General features: G+C 38.4%; 1 protein-coding gene across 1 annotated transcript; it reads right to left on the bottom strand.

The window, feature by feature from the left end:
- Positions 1-15,166, bottom strand: ASNS (asparagine synthetase (glutamine-hydrolyzing)). The gene is made up of 12 exons (XM_026843093.1): positions 15,046-15,166; positions 13,381-13,387; positions 12,732-12,962; positions 10,603-10,788; positions 10,191-10,292; positions 7,958-8,085; positions 7,113-7,239; positions 5,697-5,803; positions 5,240-5,340; positions 3,266-3,347; positions 2,851-3,006; positions 1-1,496 (listed from the first exon to the last, which is right to left on the bottom strand). Exons 1-12 carry the CDS (start codon positions 15,118-15,120, stop codon positions 1,287-1,289), a joined length of 1,512 nt encoding a protein of 503 aa, XP_026698894.1. The 5' UTR covers positions 15,121-15,166; the 3' UTR covers positions 1-1,286.
- Between the last annotated feature and the right edge of the window lie 1,418 nt (positions 15,167-16,584).

Below are 16,584 nucleotides of genomic sequence, written 5' to 3'. Positions count from 1 at the left end.
TGAAGATTTTAAACCAGAATTGCTTATATTTTATCTTTTAAATAACAGTAAGCTTTGGTCTCCTAGTCAAGAGGGACAATAAACAACTCCAGTCTTCATAAAGAACATAATACTGATCAAGTCAATCTGCAGCACACACCCATGTTTCTTGACCACCCTTATGTTTAAGTTACCTTTAAAAAAGCAGCCCCCGCACCTAAGTAGTTAATAAAAAGTTGTCCTGGATAAAAAAGTCATGTGTTTTTCAGTAAGGTATTAGAAGTTCTTGTGGTTTCTGAAGAAGTTTTTTCTTCCATTTTTCCAAGCAAGGTGTCTGATCCCCTTGTCTTCAGTGATGCTTTGTCTGATTTAAGTCTATGGTTAGCAGAGTTGGTTCACCACATAGTTGGTCACACTCAGTTGAGCAACAACATGGTCTACCTTTTCATCATACAGGCAGAAAAACTCTCACAATCAGTGAAAAATTTCTTAAAATACTGAAGTCATGCAACTTCCATCAGACTGATACAAGTTACCCAGTTAACACTATTTTCAAGACTAATAAATACATTTTAAAATTGAAGCCCTCAAATTAGAGACAAAGACATAACTTGGCTTCTCTTGTCTGTTCTGCTCTTTGGTAACAGTCACAATATCTTTAGACTGCTGGTATACTTACAAGATTCAAATCAGCCAACTGGTGGCTTTACAGTAATGAATCAGATTCCCATTCATTTAATTAAGTAACAACCAGCACCACCACTATTATAAACTCCAGGAAGCATCTCTGCATAGCTATGAATATCTAAATACCTTTTGAAAAATAGACCAAGGTTCTCAAGAATGCTTGGAAAGACATTTAGAATAGCAAAATATAGACAGACCATCCAAATCCCACAGCCTGGAACACAAATCTGAATTTGTAGGGTCAACTTCCCCTTTGCTCAGGGGGCTCGCAGCACTTCACATTACTTAGCCTTATTCAAGTCCTCAAAACAGAGCTCACATTTAAATACATTAAATGACTGCAAGGCAAATGAATACAATCAAGGTCACATAAGGAACAGTTGCCAAATAAGGTAGCTCCTTGTCCATAAAGTATTTTCCCATGAATTACAAAGTTTTGGTTCAGCAGGGTGAATTTTTTAATAGTACACTAATCACAGAAAGCTCTTATTTCCAATAGCATTGTCAAAATGCATCTTAAAGACCATTTAAGCTTTAGGTTTGCATAATTTGTTTGTTTTTAAAGTAAAGTGCATGCAAATTGCTTGCAGCACTTCTATTTGGGGGATTATTTTGACAGCCTATTCTTGGGTAGCCGACTTGTAATGTTTCAGCGTGCGAGCAGAAGGATCAGTAGCTTTAACCCATCTTGGCATCCAGTAGTGGGGCAGCCAGTTACTGTGTCCTGAGTAGTGCTTTTCAAAGATCTGGCGGTAGTAGTAACTTTCTTTTGTTTTAGGAGGATTGAAAGGATATTTCTCCGCTGCCTTTTCCAGAAGAAGGTCATCAACCTATAGACACAAGCAAACTTCAAGTTAAGCTGCAAATACATTTAACATTTACAAATCAGTTTGCTGCAAGTTAAAGACATACAAAGACACACCAACCACTGAATGCCCATAAATTAAAAAAAAACAACAAAAACAGTCTATTCTAGAAGCAGAGGTTTCTGACAGGTGAAATTTGGGCATGGGTTCCCTTGATCTTTATGAATACATAACTATATTTCCAGTGCTGTTAGTATTTCTCTCTGCATTATGTGTGAAGCCCATTCTTCTTTGGGTTACAATCACCTTTGTTTGTAAGCTCAAAAAAACTTCTTTCCTATCATTCTCTTAGCTGTGAATCAAGTGGAACAACTTAAAGCAGTCTTTTTGCCATGTAAGTGGCTTCCTGTTTTGTTTTGTTTTCCCTCCAGCTCAGAGAGCTGTTGACTCTGCTTGTATAACCAAGCTCTTAGCAACAAAAGATCTGAGATGCAGAGGCAAAGACACCTGCAGTTGCTAAGCTGGCTAAGAAGGGGAGGGTGAATAGTTGCACCAGTTGAGGCAGTTTCTAAAGGATCTTCCACTGCCAACATGCTGTCCAACTCCTCACAGCCATTAAATAAATTTGCTAACTGCAAATACAGGCTCAGTACAGGCAGCACCACACTGTTGCCTGATCCAACCATTTTCTTGCCTGTAGATACAGAGAAAGAAAATGGGAAACAAGCAGTTGGAAGTAGGACAAGCACCCGTCCACAGGCTTGACTACATGTATTTCTGTATAACGGAGCTCTGGTGTAAATTGGGTGTTATTCCTTCCTCTCAGTGACTAAACTACTTCTGTACACCAGAGATAATTATCCTTTGTCCAAAGCCAAAATGCTGTAAGTCTTCATTGGTTAGCAATGCAAAAGAGGCTTTAAAAAGTGAAAGGACTTAGCTAGGCATGGCTGGGAGAAATGAATGACATAAGAAAGGACATTATAAAGTCATTATGCTGTTACTCAGCTGCAAAGTAAGTTCATGCATGTGCCTTCAGCTAAAGGCAGCTGCTTTGCGTGTAACCCAGAAATTGTGTTTGCCGACACACAATCTAATTTGCAATCTAGATACTGAAATGATGTTCATTTCCTTACACAGCCATTTCTGTTAGGCTCTAGCATTTCTTCATATCTAGGATTTCAAATGCCTTTAAACAAACTCACATAGCTGGAAGACCATTGATTAAAGTTTATCTTGCTTCTCTACCATGAAGCTCAACTTACTGTCATACCCAGATTTATTCACCCAACTAAGCATGTGAGCTACCTCCCCTTGACAGCCACATCTAATACACCCAAATGTGAGAGACAAACAAACAAATAAATAGGTATTGCACCTGTTGATCAATATAGTCCTGAAGAATAGAAAACCAGGATTTCTTTACTGATGCTATACCATCACTGAAAGCTTCTTTGGGTCTCCAGAGTATTTCTTTGGGAAGCAAGTTGGAATCTTCAAAGGACTGTCTTAAAAGGTATTTTTCAATTCCATTCTGTTTGGAGAAAAATAATGTCATGAGTCTCAGGAACTGCAGTACAAAGACCTGGCTTTACACACTTAAGATATAATTTCATTTCAGAAGGTCTGGTCAGAAAAGGGTGACCAGCAGTCCAACAATCCAGCAAAATATTTAAGAGCATGCTTAACTTTGGGTAGAGAACTGAACCATTGAATTGAGCAATTTTGTCATGTATATCATGTATCAGTGAATCTGTAAGCTTTCACTTGGTTCCAGCCCTAGTTTTACATACCTTTGGGATTCGCAGTTCTGCTGGTAGAGATAAATAATAAGAAGTAAACCGATGATCCAAAAATGGCACTCTCAATTCAAGACTAAACAGGGGAAAAAATAGAAAATAATGAATCCAACAAGTCATCTACTAACAAATTCCATAAGAGTTAAGTTGTCCCTGTCTTTCACAAAAACACAAGGTTTTCTGCTTTTACTTAGACGTAAAAGCAGAATATTCACTTGCATATTCATGACTATCTGCATTTACTTCATCAATTCAGGAAGTTAAGGATATGCTCTGCACAGATTAAATAAAGATTTTGATGATTTATGATGCCATCTGCTGGACAGCTTCTAGTATAATGAATATAAAGATCACAGTCCTGCAAGATTTGCAGCAACCTTTGTTCCATGTAAGCAAAAACACATTGGAAAAAAAAAAATAAAATCTTGTTGCCCCCAGAGAAGCACCAAGTCACAGAACCAAGCATGAATTTCTGCTGTTATGTCTAAACCCCACATTTGTTTCTATTTTAAAGAAACAAGTCCAAGAAGCAACTTTCATCATTTCCTCTCTAATTCCTTCCCTTTTTCTCCAAAAATCTGAACACTTTAAATTCAGTTTTAATTTAATACAAGGGTTCGTTCTTCCTAGCAGTGCCACAAAGCTGACCCCAGCTTCTCTTCAACAACCGGCAACTCTCCAAAGAGGAGCACTCAGTCTTGAATATGCGGCCAATTTTTCAGCTTAGAACAAATTACAAGGCAAATGGAGGTCTCCTGCACCCTGTCCATCTTTTGTATCAGAAAAAGAAACATAAGAAAGTTATAAAAAACTGGGCAAGCAATTTTGTGGCAGGATCAATATACAAGTTTCCCAATAGGTACCCAATAGGCACCATCTGTAGCCAGCCTCCCAACAATATTCTCCTTTTAGTGAAGGTATTTCTTTAGTAAAATAATGCTATTTTCTGCAGTGTACAATCTGGTAATTTTTTTAAGTATCAGTCACACAGATTGTATCCTAACATCTCTATTACAGTCAGCTGACTCAATGTACATAGTTTTTCTTTTTCAGTATGTTTTTTTTACATTCTTTATACACATGCTGATTACCACATTCAAGATTCCTCCTTTTCTAAACCTCAGAAAAACCCTAAGTCAAATACAACTTTGCCTTCCCTCCTTAATTCTGCATATTTATATTTCTAATTTTCTGCTTCTATAAAGACCAGTACAATCCCAGACAAAAGATATTTCCTGCAGTCAGCCAGCAACACAGTTGGCCTTACAGTCACAGAAGACCAGATTAAACTTTGCAGTGTGGCTTGCTGTTGCTCAAATTCCTTCAGGCTACAACTTCAATTTTATCTTGGCATACAAATCCCCAGCAGTCTTTCGCTTCAGAATCAAGAGCTACTCTAAGCAGATGTAATTAGATTCACTGTTTCATTCCTCCTTACTGTTCAGAAACAGCACTCAAACCCATTGTCTTTGCTCATCCGCTAAAAATTTCTTTGGTAAAATACTGTCTGTAACCGTCGTAATAGCAAGTTTGTCTCGTAGTGTTTAGAACATTAATGTGATGGATGATTACTCTGAAGCCTGCCCTGTAGACTGCTAGCCCTCATGCCTTGTTTCCCCCTATTCGGAGCGCAGGGACCCTGAGTGCCTGTGCATACCTGGAACGTTAGCAATGCCTGTTCTCCCAAAGTGGGTAGCGCCTCAAGCTATACTAAGATACAGAGCTCAAGCAGAATATGGAGTGAACCCCATACTACTACTCTGAAGACCGATGATCATCTTAGAGTAGTTTAGACCCAGACAGTAAGACTGGGATTATCCTGCATCACAATATTCTGCACTACTTAGTAATTCAAATGGAACAAGTCAACATTTAACTGTTGTCATTTCCTCAACAGCAACAGAACTTTTAAGATCTTCTTAGACTTTTAAATCATGAGTCCTCAGCATCCAAGAGACTATGTTTTACCCATGTGCTGCAGTAGTTCTGTCTGCACGAAGTACATCAAACAGGTAGAGCTCCTTCAGAAGCCTCTCACTCTCTTCTGCAGCTTCTTCAGGAGATGGCGCCTGTAACCAGACACACGCATGTAGCACACAGACATAACACAGATGTACCGAGGGAACTATTACTTGCTGTCCTGTGTTTGAATTGTAGCAATTGCTGAGTGATCTCAGAACCAGCAGAGACTACATACAAAAACCACCCCCAGTCTCAGGAATTCTTTAAGTTTTTTTTTTTTAAAAAAGTTATTTTTTAGGTGATTAAATTAAATCTGTTGGATTTTATGCCACCTCAGGAGCAAGTCTCAACAAATACACAGCTGTGACAGCTCTCAAATATCACACCTTGAAGTCTCAGAGATTTTTAGGTTGAAGGGGAGAACAAGCAGTTCAAGGGCTTTTTGTACAAGGAATAGATCTACCTTATGGAAATATATATATCCTTGTGTCAGTTCATCTGATCCTTCTCCTGAAAAAATTACCACACTGTCCGTTTTCTTCCGTATATATTTGGAGACAAGATACATACCTTTAAAAAAAAAAAGTATAGTTATTAAAATACAGCTATGTGTATGATGCTACATATAGCTAGTAGTTTTAATTTAACATTTTAGAAGTTTCTTGCCTATGCTACTTTCTTCTGTAGCAGACAACTGCAATATGTTAAAATTATATCTCATTGTTATTCAAAGCCATCAACAACTGTGTACTTACACTTAGCCCTCAAAATATCAGAAAGATGTGTCTTCCTGATCCTGGGAATACTGAAGGATTCCCGTGGGAACTCATAGAGAAGTTGTTCTGACTCAGTTCAAAATTAAGCCCAAGATTAATTCCAGCACAGTCCTGAACAAACCTTCTTTTTGTTTCACTCCCTGCCACTGTGGGTTGAAATGGATGACACTCTTTTTTCAATTGTTTTTTAAGAATTATTTGTAAATCAGAATTATGACTTCCCCTCATGGCATCTTTCCAAACAATATGCTTTTATAACAAAAGTATTAGAGATCTAATGAAAAGGATCTAGCCCATTATTTCTCATACTAAGCAGCAATCATAAAGAAAGATGACAGATGAAAAGTTGGCTTTAATTTTTTAAAGAAACACTTTAAATATTTTACATTGCAAAGTCCTACCTTCACGTACAAAATGCCACACAGGGACTAGGTTTTCAAAACTCTGTTGCCTATTTGGCTTACTAGCTTTTTTACAATGTAAGAGGCTGACATAAGATTAACTGGGTTAAATGTTGTAGATGGCATTACACAGAAGGTGACATTGGATTAGAGTTTTTCATTCTTATCAGGTCAGCAACCTTTTCTAAGAAGCTACTGGTGACTTCCTTCATTTCTCAGAATCAAACATACATTATAAGAAGTCTACCTGACTTGAGTGCACATGCTACTAGAAGGTGACAAGAAATAGTTCACTGTAGTATGAAAATTATGCAAGGAAAGGGTAATCATAATTGTTTTGCTATCATAACATTCAGTACCTCAGATAACCTTCAAAATTTTCCCCATTCCTCCAAGGCTCACATTTATCGGAGCAAAAAAGCTAGACCTGTAGATCTTACTTTTCTTCTCCATGTAACTTCTCTTTTTCATCCCAAAGCTTCAGAAACAGCTCTTGACAACTGTTTTGTACAGTCGGGGACTTTGAAACTAGTAACTGTTTTTGACTCAGTGTGGTATCACAGACAACACTGGGGAGCAGAACCTGGGAGTCCCAGTTCCCAGGTTTTTGACAGCTAAAGGATCTAGTAGATGACAACATGATTTTGCATAAAATGTTATTTGGGCAATATAAAACAAAGATTGTTATTAAAAAAATCTTACCAATTGAAGCTCTTATTGTTGTTATATCATAGGTTTCCAAGGAGAAGATAACCTCCTCTATGGCCTGAATTCCCTCTTCAGAATTAAATATTACTTCATGATGTTCACTGCCTATATGTGCTGCCACCTGTTTGTAAAGGATCACAATAATGTATTGCTTTTCAATTAAAACACTTAAACATACATTGCATTTAAAATACACACACTGAGTGAAAGCACCAGCTCCCTTCTGCCACAGTGAGAATTATAACTCATTAGGCCAAGAAAACACGGTACTGTAGCAGCCCCTCTGACTTGCAGTGGCACATTCACCAGAGGGGACAAAGCATAGAGGAATCTCTAGAGGCTCCAAATACTCCAGATACTTGCCCTGACGTGAAAAAGCAGCTCAAAAGCCATGACAGTCTGGATACCTAAAGGTACCCAGATGCCAAAGAGTTATACAAGGCTATTAATTCAGTAAACTGGTGATTAACTTACAATATTTAGGATATATACAAATACCATGGCATAGGAACGATAGCATGGAGATTTACCTTAAAACCCAAAAGCAGAACTGAGACCACTCCCAAGTACCATCCTTACAGTATCGATACGATGGGAGTCTGTCATGAAAGTCTTCCAAATACAAGAGAAAACTGGTAAGGCTCAATTATCTCTTTCATAAAATTTAACTAAGCAGCAAACGTTTGTACTAAATTATTTACTGCAAACTGATTTACACTGTAGCAATACATGAATATTCAGTGTTACTATTAATTCTGTACCATGAAGTTAGCACCATTAATATACACTGTTTAACATTCAGCATCTCAGAACAAACTGAAAGCAACACTTAACTATACCTTTCTGGCAGCCAGTAAGTCAGGACTGTTTTCCATTCCAATTGCAAAGGTTTGTAATGGATAATTGATGTTGATGTCTTTCATCAGTTTCAGAAGAACAGCTGCAACCAAGCTGGAATCTAAGCCCCCTGCCAACAAACCAAATTATTCAGTTAGGTGTTTGACTTTTTTCCTTCCCCTTAAGGACACTGAATCTAGATAATGGAATCTTATGAGTGTGCTTAATTTTAAGCCATGTGAATCCAAGGAACTTGTACAAGTGCACAATTACCTCTGCTTAACAAGAGAATCGGGCAACTTTAGTGGAACATCTTCAGTAACAGTTGATAGTACTTTTGGTGTCAGAAGCATCAGTGGAAATTGTTCTTTAAGATACACAAAGTATTCTGAAAACTTGTACTACTACAGAACATGCCCCTTCTCAACTCTGCTATAATGGGATTTATGCTCCATTTCAAAACTGCTCTCTATCCTTTTCTTACCTACACATTTGATACCACTAACAGAGCTATGTGAATTTTTTGTTTGCTTAATTAAAAAAAAAAGGAACAGAACGTTTAGTGTAAGGATTCCACTTTCCCAATCATTTCTCAGAAGTGTTTCACACATTTTGAGCAGAATTAATTTTTGAAACATCACTTCATAGTGAAAGGTTCACTAGTGACATTCTTTTTTTTTCCCCTCTTCTTTCTCAGAGGATGACAGTGGAAGGATTTGAACAGTTTGGGGAAAAAAACCAAACAAACAAAAAAACCAAGAGATGCACAAGCTGCCTAAATGTACTCTTAAGGATCCACCCTCTTATTCTCATGAGCTAGTTCTGCTAAGTCTTGACTAGTTCTACTTGCTGCTCCCCTCTGAAGTACGAGCAAAACACAGTACTTGTTCTCTCACACTTGCCTGCAGTTCTGACAAGCATGAGGCAGAATACTCTTCTCTGTTTCCTACAGCCTGCCTGTGATTTTCCAGCCAAATGCATTACCATCCATTCCCACCCTGATCCCCTTTGTGGGTATGCTACCTTGTAGTTTCTACAGAAGGAGATTTTTTAATTTTACATGCAGAGTCTGAGAAACGGAGAGCACAAAGATCAAACTGAGTGCTCAGGATGTGAAAAATCAGGGAAATCAAAATCTGAGTGTATCAAGATCACTGTGAAGTTGCAGAACTCCATCCATGATTGAAAACAAAAGCACTTCTCCAACTGTGATGCTCCAAGCTTACTCAAAGTTGCAAAGCACCGAGATACTCCAGTTTTATATTAGCATGAGCGCTTAGTTTTTCTAATACATTCTGCATGTACATCCGAGGAGCTGCTCACCACCTTCTAATTTGATAGCTGAAATTTGGGGTTTGAACAGGCTTTTTACTGAGGCTGGGATCTTCCAATTCTGTGTATCTCCCCGTTTCATTTACCTCCCTCCTACTTTTTTATGATGCCACAGTAATGAAATGATCCAACAGTATCTACTACTCAGTTCTCTCTCATTCAAATGCACATTTAATGGGGTTCATGATAAATGAGTGTAATTACTTATGTTCAGTGAACGCATGAACAGCGCATCAGAACTCTAACTACAAGTACAAAATGCTGCAGAAACACAGTAAATAAAATGCCAGTCCTATGGCTACAAAGCCTCATGTCAAGTACCTTTGTAACACTGAACCACCAGATCACAACACTGATCAGCTAAGTCAGCAAATAACTTCCTGTACCACAAACTACTACCTCATCTGAGAAAAAGTGTAGCAAATAAATTTGGTCCAGACGGTTCCCTGTAATTTCATAAATCAATGGCAGTCTAGGATGAAGGCTAAAGCAAAGAAGGTGACAAGTACAAATTTCACTTCCTTCTGCTATCTGAAACATGCCAAGGCTTTTCTATGCTCAATCTGTGCAAAGTCAATGTAACAATTAGATTTTCTTTTTAGACACCTAGCCTAAGCATAATTAAGAGTATATTGGGTGATTTTTCAATTAGAATATTTCTTTCCTCTTAGTAAAAAATGGTGAGTGTCCCCACAAGCCAATATTCCAGCCCAGAGTAAAATTTAAAAAACTAAGACTATCAAGATAATTGTAAACTGGAAAACTTTATCACAAACTAACATGTTCCAAATTAAGATGCAAATCACTTCAGGTATATCACAGAACAGGCAGTATACTTTCCTCTAACTAGTAGAGGATGGGTGAGAGGGAAGATACAGAATCACTATGATTCTTGCTACTTACCTGACAGAAGACAGCCGATCCTCCTGTGAGCCATCAAGCGCTTTCTAACAGCATTTTCAAACAGAATACGGATGTTGCTTTTCACTGTTTCAAGATCAAAACCTGTCCAGAAAAGAGAAGAGGAGAAAAAAAACCCAAACCAAACCAAGCGTTACTTAAGACTTTGCTGGATTATGCTGTTAGGAAACTAAGATATTTGTCTGAATTTCCTTTGATAATAAGGGCATGCAAGTTCATCTTTGTACATAACTGCCTACAAAAACAATTCTTAAGTCCCTACATTATAAAAGTTTTTCCAGGTTTTTTTTTAAATGGTACTTTTTTAAACCAATCAATGTAAACTTTATATTCAAAGATTGGAATTTTTTTCACTTTTTAATCAGAAGAAGTAGCAAATGCTTTGCTGTACTACCTGAAGGCAGAGTTTCCACCGTATCACACGTAACATGGAGTGGTTCATCTTTATAACTATGAAATTTTACTAATTCCACTGATGCAACTTTGCCAGAGGGCTTTAAATCCAACACTTCATAATGACCTGGGAGAAACGGTTCCACTTTTGGACATAAGGATGCTGAATGCTTTAAGTTGATAAGTCCTACAGAATAAATGGGGGGAAAAAAAAAAAAAAAAAGTCAGTTTTTGACCCAGAAAGTTATACCTCACTTAACAGCCTCTGTATACTAAAACTAGATACAAATATTTTCTCCAGGTCCTAAATTTGGTATTAAAAAGTATCATTTTGAGTTGGAGTCTGGTCTGTCTAGAGCATGATTCTGATTCTGGTAGGTTGTACACATAGATATGAGCCATCTCAAACTGAGGTAGATAGCAGAGAAAGGAAGCCAGCAAATTTTACTCACTGGTAAGTAGCAATTTATCCTTGAAAGCATTATGAAAAGCACTTTTCTAACTGACTACATGATGTCCAGGTCAAGGTGTAATATGCTTACGAAAATTGAAGTTACAATTAGTAACTGATTTGGTGTTTAAAATTAAGTGTAGTCAAGCTAATAAGGGGTTTGCAATAAAATTACATCACTGAAGTGACTGCTTAATTGACATTTAGTGATATTGTAACTCATTTCCAGACTGATCGACACCACTGTAAATGAATGCCAAGAATCAGACGTGTAGCCAAACCTCATTTCCACTCCTCTTGTGAAAGAGGATGTTTTGCACCTGCTGGTCACCTGGATGCCCCCTGAGGAACTCTACAAGAGACAGTGAATCGCTTTTAGAGAGGGACCAGTAATTCTCCGTGACAGTTATAGGACACAGTCCCTAAAATATTCACTTCACTTCTTCCTTCCCAAGAAGCAGGGATGGTACAGCTTGGTACTAGGACGTAGTACTAACAGAGGAGTCAACCTGCATGGAGTCTGCTAATAAAACTGATACACAGTAAATGGAAGAGACATAAGTAAAATCAATTTTAGCCAAAGTGCATTTTAGGCAATAAAATCTCTTTTGGCACTGTTTGGATTTGTTTATGGAAGTGTCAAGACTAAAGGTAATTACTTAAGGAAAAAACAAAAAAAGTAGTGTATGTGTTGGAGAGCGGCTTGCAGAGAGCAAGGCCATAGCTCCCTGCAGAAGTCGGCCACAGCCACCTGAGATAAACAGAGGAAAAAACCCAGGGTACAGTTATACTAATAAGGAAGGAGGTCCAAGGCTCAGTGGTGCTAACAGGGACTGTTGTGAGAACAAGGAGATAAGTTGGGGCGCATTATGACCTTGGGGGTGTGAGAAAAACAGCCCTGGAAGGGAAACAGGTTAAAAGCAAGAAAGATGTTTATGCATACCAGAAATGCCACAAGGGGCTGGGATATTATAATGTGACCTTTTAGATGTACCCAATGGCTGAGATATTATAATGTAGTTTTCTTAAATGTATCCAATAGAGTTACAAGTAGTATATTGTAGACTGCTTATATAAGCTGTGATTTCTTTCAATAAAGTGGAAGCTTGCTCTATCATTCACATTGAATTGGCTGCTTGCTTCCTCTGCCCGCCGCATGTATGTGTCATCTCAGAGAAAAAAAAATCGTCATTAAATAAAATAAGCATCATTAGATGATTACCCAATGCTACAGGAAATTTCAGTATGGTTTTAAAATTCTTGGCTTTTACAGATTAGCAGCACTTGTGGCACTATTTCACTAATCACCAAAGAATACCAGAAACAAATTCTACTATCATTTATCGTAGTACAAATCTAGCCTAACAACTACATTTAACTTTGGGGTAATATAAAACATCTTGGGCTCAATACTGCTATGGTTCCACAACAAAATGGATTATGAAGTTAAATAACCACGGTGTTTTACAGATATTAAGGACAATTAAATACCTTAGGGGTTTACTCTTGGTAGTTTTTGTTTTAATGATGTCTAGTTCTTATACTATTAAATATAGTTAATTTATTACTGAACTTATAGTTCACTTTCTCTTCACACTTAGAAGAAAAGCCTGACAAAGAAGTTTGTCTCCAACAACAATACCTAAGATTATTTATATACTAAACACAACTGATTTTACCTTTTGCTTCAGAACAGACACCTAAAAATCCATCATCAGTCAGCACCTTAAAGAGTGGTCTGACTCCATAGGTATCTCTTGCCAGAAACACTTTTCTGTTTGCAGTGTCCAGAAGGATGAAAGCAAATACACCATCTAGCATGGATGCAGTTTGTTCTATTCCTCCTCTGTTATAAAGATGAAGGATAACCTCACCATCCACTAGCGTTTGATATTCAAATCCAAACTGCTAAAAAAAAAAAAAAAAAAAAAAAGCATTTGCAAACATTGGCTGCTTATTAATTGAAAAAAAACCCACACCAGAAAATTATACTTTTGGGTTCAAAATATTATCCAGAATCAGACACGTAGATTGACTCTGCAGTTTTATGCAATTCACATTATGGCAGGTTTTCAGGGATACATTTCCATCTGAGGATGTCAAACTGCAGACCCACGACCCTGGTCTTCAGAAGCACTAGCCTCCCCATCTCCCACAGACAAATGGGAGAAGCAGGCAGCCACTGCCTCTAAAAAAAAACAACTTAAAAAAGGACCAGAAACAAAGATGTCATTTATTGTAGTCTCAAATCACTCAGTGCAGCTTTCTTATCAGATAATATTTACATAAGCTTCCCCCGCCCCAAAACACATAGACACTGGTAACATCTCTGCAAAGTACTTCAGAAATAAATTGGTTTACTTCTGCAGTCACTGCAATTGCTCAGTATTTTTTTTTTTTATACACAGAGAATTTCCTTCTGCTTAATCTTCCCCCATTCCTCAAACTAACCTTTTCACTCTGCCTGTGCAGATGGAGTGGGGGTGGAAGATATTAGTTGTCAGACTAGTCTTCATGTTCTTGTGGTGCTACTCTTTCCAACTGTCTGTAGATATTGAACGAACTTTAAAAACGGGGGTTTCGATAAAACACTAACAAACCAAGACACCCCACTAAACCAATTCTAACTTAAGTTCTTTGGTTTTAATTGTTATTTATTGAGAAAAGTCTTGGATCAAATGGAGTCAATATTAAAATAATTAACTCAGTGCCCTAAACAAGATGCCTATTTCACCAACGATCCTTTCCTAGGTAGGTTTCTGCCACAAACCTGAAAGAAAAGTCTTTTTTAAAGAGGGCATATAATGTAGTGAGAACAAATTCCTGCAGATGGTGTTGCAAGTTTTCCATAATTAAAGTTCCCTTAGGATTGTGTGTGTAGCATGATTGAGAGTAATTCTTACTGCTTTCAACAGCAGAAAAAACTCAATGCAAAACACAGCAATTATTACAGTACATTTCACCTTTCTAACAACCAGATACTTGGAAACGGGGGGGGGGGGAATAATCTGCTTATTAAGTCAAATTCCCAATGATGTTACTGTTGTCACTGACATCAGTGACAGCAGCCTGACTTTGACTTAAAAAAATGTGATGTCAGAAGTACTAAGATATCTCAGATTATTCATATGTTTTTGATACTATTATGATCAGTTTATGATTCATTTTAAGCATTCAGTTACAGCATGATTCAGAAAGTCACAACTGTAAACTGCTTTATATGCCAAATTTGGATGATCTGAACCACCTCCCTTTACAAGTAACACAGACAGCATGGACATCTCAGCACAGGGACCGAGGCACACAGATGATGTTCAGCAGCACTATCACACCCATGAGGGACATTCAGACACTTTAGCAACAGAGTTGTTTCTTGTTTTGTGTCCAAGAGACTTAGGTAGCTCTCACCAGCCCTGAAAAATAAATATCTGCCTTCAACTGCAGATACCCAAGGACTTTGCTGGCATACTGTAAACATCTCCCTAGTGCTTGTTGCTTTTATACATATACAGAAGCATGCATGCTATACATTAATGCATTATAAGTGACATAGCCTATCTACGTTGATATGTGGAAATAAAAATGCAGTACCCAACAGCTTGAAGAATGACCCAAAATAACGGAAGAGCAAGACAGCCTAAGAGCACTTTCATTAGAAGGGGAGAACAAGGCTTGAAATTTCCCTCCCCAAGAGGTTAGGAAGAATGCATCTTTATTTTAAATTGATTAAACCCAAAGATACAAATACTTATTGCTCTTCTCGTCAATTAAAAAGTGATTTTTCAGTATTAAAGATTAAGTATGTTATTAAGCCACCACAGATTCACAGCTCAGCAAGATAATTTACTTCCTTTTAAATAGTAGTCATCTGATAACTTTTAAATTTTTTCTATATTCTAGTCCACCACGTTTTAACTTTCTGAATATCCACTAGTTTTGAAATTAAAAAAAAAAAAAAAAAGGAATATGCTGTGTGATCCATACAACACCTACCTGTTTGAAATTGTAGATTTCTCCATTGTAACACAGCCACAGATATGGGAATTTCTTCACCCGGATAGGCTGCATACCATATAACTGATCAACAACTGCAAGGCGGTGGAAGCCAAAACAGCAGTTGCCCGGGCCCTGTCCGCGCCCGCTGAGCAGAGCCGGCCCGGCGCCTTTCCCTGCGGCCCCGGCCCGGGGAGCCCCACGGCAGGGCAAGAGCCCACCTGGCAAGTCAAGGGGTGTGGGGTGTGCCGGGCCGCCCCGCCCCGACAGGCACTGCCGGGCTCGCTCGGCTCCTGAGGGCAACTCCCAGCCATCGGGAATCCTGTCCCTGCAAATCTGCCCTGGGTTATTTATACCTTGCGTTGTGTAAAGCAGAAAGAGCTCAGGCACCTGCACGTGACTGCCTTCAAACTGCTCTATTTGGTTTGGGAGAGAGAGCGCTTGCAAAGCTTACACCTTTGGAAGCATTTACTGAGGATTTAGGATTTTGCTGTGCAAGACTCAGTCTTGAATAGTAGATGCTACAGGTAAAAAGGGATTTTGATGCCTATCTGAACTCCCATCATTGGACGGTTTTGCCTTTTTGCCTTAGAGAGTGCTAAAGTAAATGAAATTCAACTCAAGACTAGGGTGTGAAGTGCCAAATATAAACCTTAATTCTCCACACCACACATACTTCAAGAGAACCATCAGTAGTAACAAGCACGCAGTGCACTTCCATGGCTAGCTTAGTGTAAAAACCCCAGTGCTGTGCGTAAAGTTCTTTAGGTTATGCAGACCATCACCAGTAAGTGTGGCCTGTGTGTAGAATTTTAAAAGAACCTTTAAGAAGCCGTTAAAAGCATATTTTTAGGCTTTAGAAAGAAAAATGTGTCGAAGCGTCCTGTGCATAAGTAGACTCCAGCACTGATCAGGAATCGATGTGGGAGGTTTCTGTTCATGGCTTCACCTGAACATAGGAGCGGCCTTGGCAGAGGCCAGGCTTTGGGCAGCCCGCAGAGGCCAGGTGTACAGTCCTCAGAGCTGTGCACTGCTTGGAAGAGCAGAATGGACGTGTGTGCAATGGCACACCGAGACACTGCTCACAGAAGAGTAGTGGGTGTGCTGGGGAATGCCAGGTGGTTTTCTGCAAAGGTCTAAAGGTCACAAACTGCATTTTGAAAAACTACAAGAATCACAGAACCACAGAATCATTCAGGTTGGAAAAGACCCTTGGGATCATCGAGTCCAAGTAACAGACAAACATTGTATTAACATAGGTTGGTTTTTTTTGTTGTTGGTTTGTTGTTGTTGTTTGCTTGTCAGAGACTTTTGTAAACAGCTTTTCTTTGCATCTTTACTTCTTTTCTCCACATAGAGAAAAGATTTTTGGATGAGTCTTCTTAGGCTTAAGTTGTCTGCACATTTGCATTTTATGAGCAATTCCTGCTTCATAAGTAGATCTCATACAGTGCTTTACAATAGTAAGTTACAAACCATTTGGTAAAGTAAGTGTGTTTTCAAGGAAGAACTGAAGCAGAGAGGGTGAGAAGCAACTTG

The sequence above is a fragment of the Athene cunicularia genome (assembly GCF_003259725.1).
Source record: "Athene cunicularia isolate RWA chromosome 2 unlocalized genomic scaffold, athCun1 chr2_part1, whole genome shotgun sequence".
Lineage (NCBI taxonomy): Eukaryota > Metazoa > Chordata > Aves > Strigiformes > Strigidae > Athene > Athene cunicularia.
Note: the sequence above shows the minus strand (reverse complement) of the source record. Positions and strands in the feature narration are given on the sequence as shown.

Excerpts from the sequence above, each read along its gene's own strand:
- ASNS (XM_026843093.1), bottom strand. The coding sequence starts at position 15,120 with ATGCAGCCTATCCGGGTGAAGAAATTCCCATATCTGTGGCTGTGTTAC. Across the intron at positions 3,348-5,239 it reads AGAACTACTGCAGCACATGG|TCTTGAATTGAGAGTGCCAT; the intron begins GTAAAACATAGT and ends TCCCCTGTTTAG. Across the intron at positions 1,497-2,850 it reads AGGACTATATTGATCAACAG|GTTGATGACCTTCTTCTGGA; the intron begins GTGCAATACCTA and ends TTGTGTCTATAG.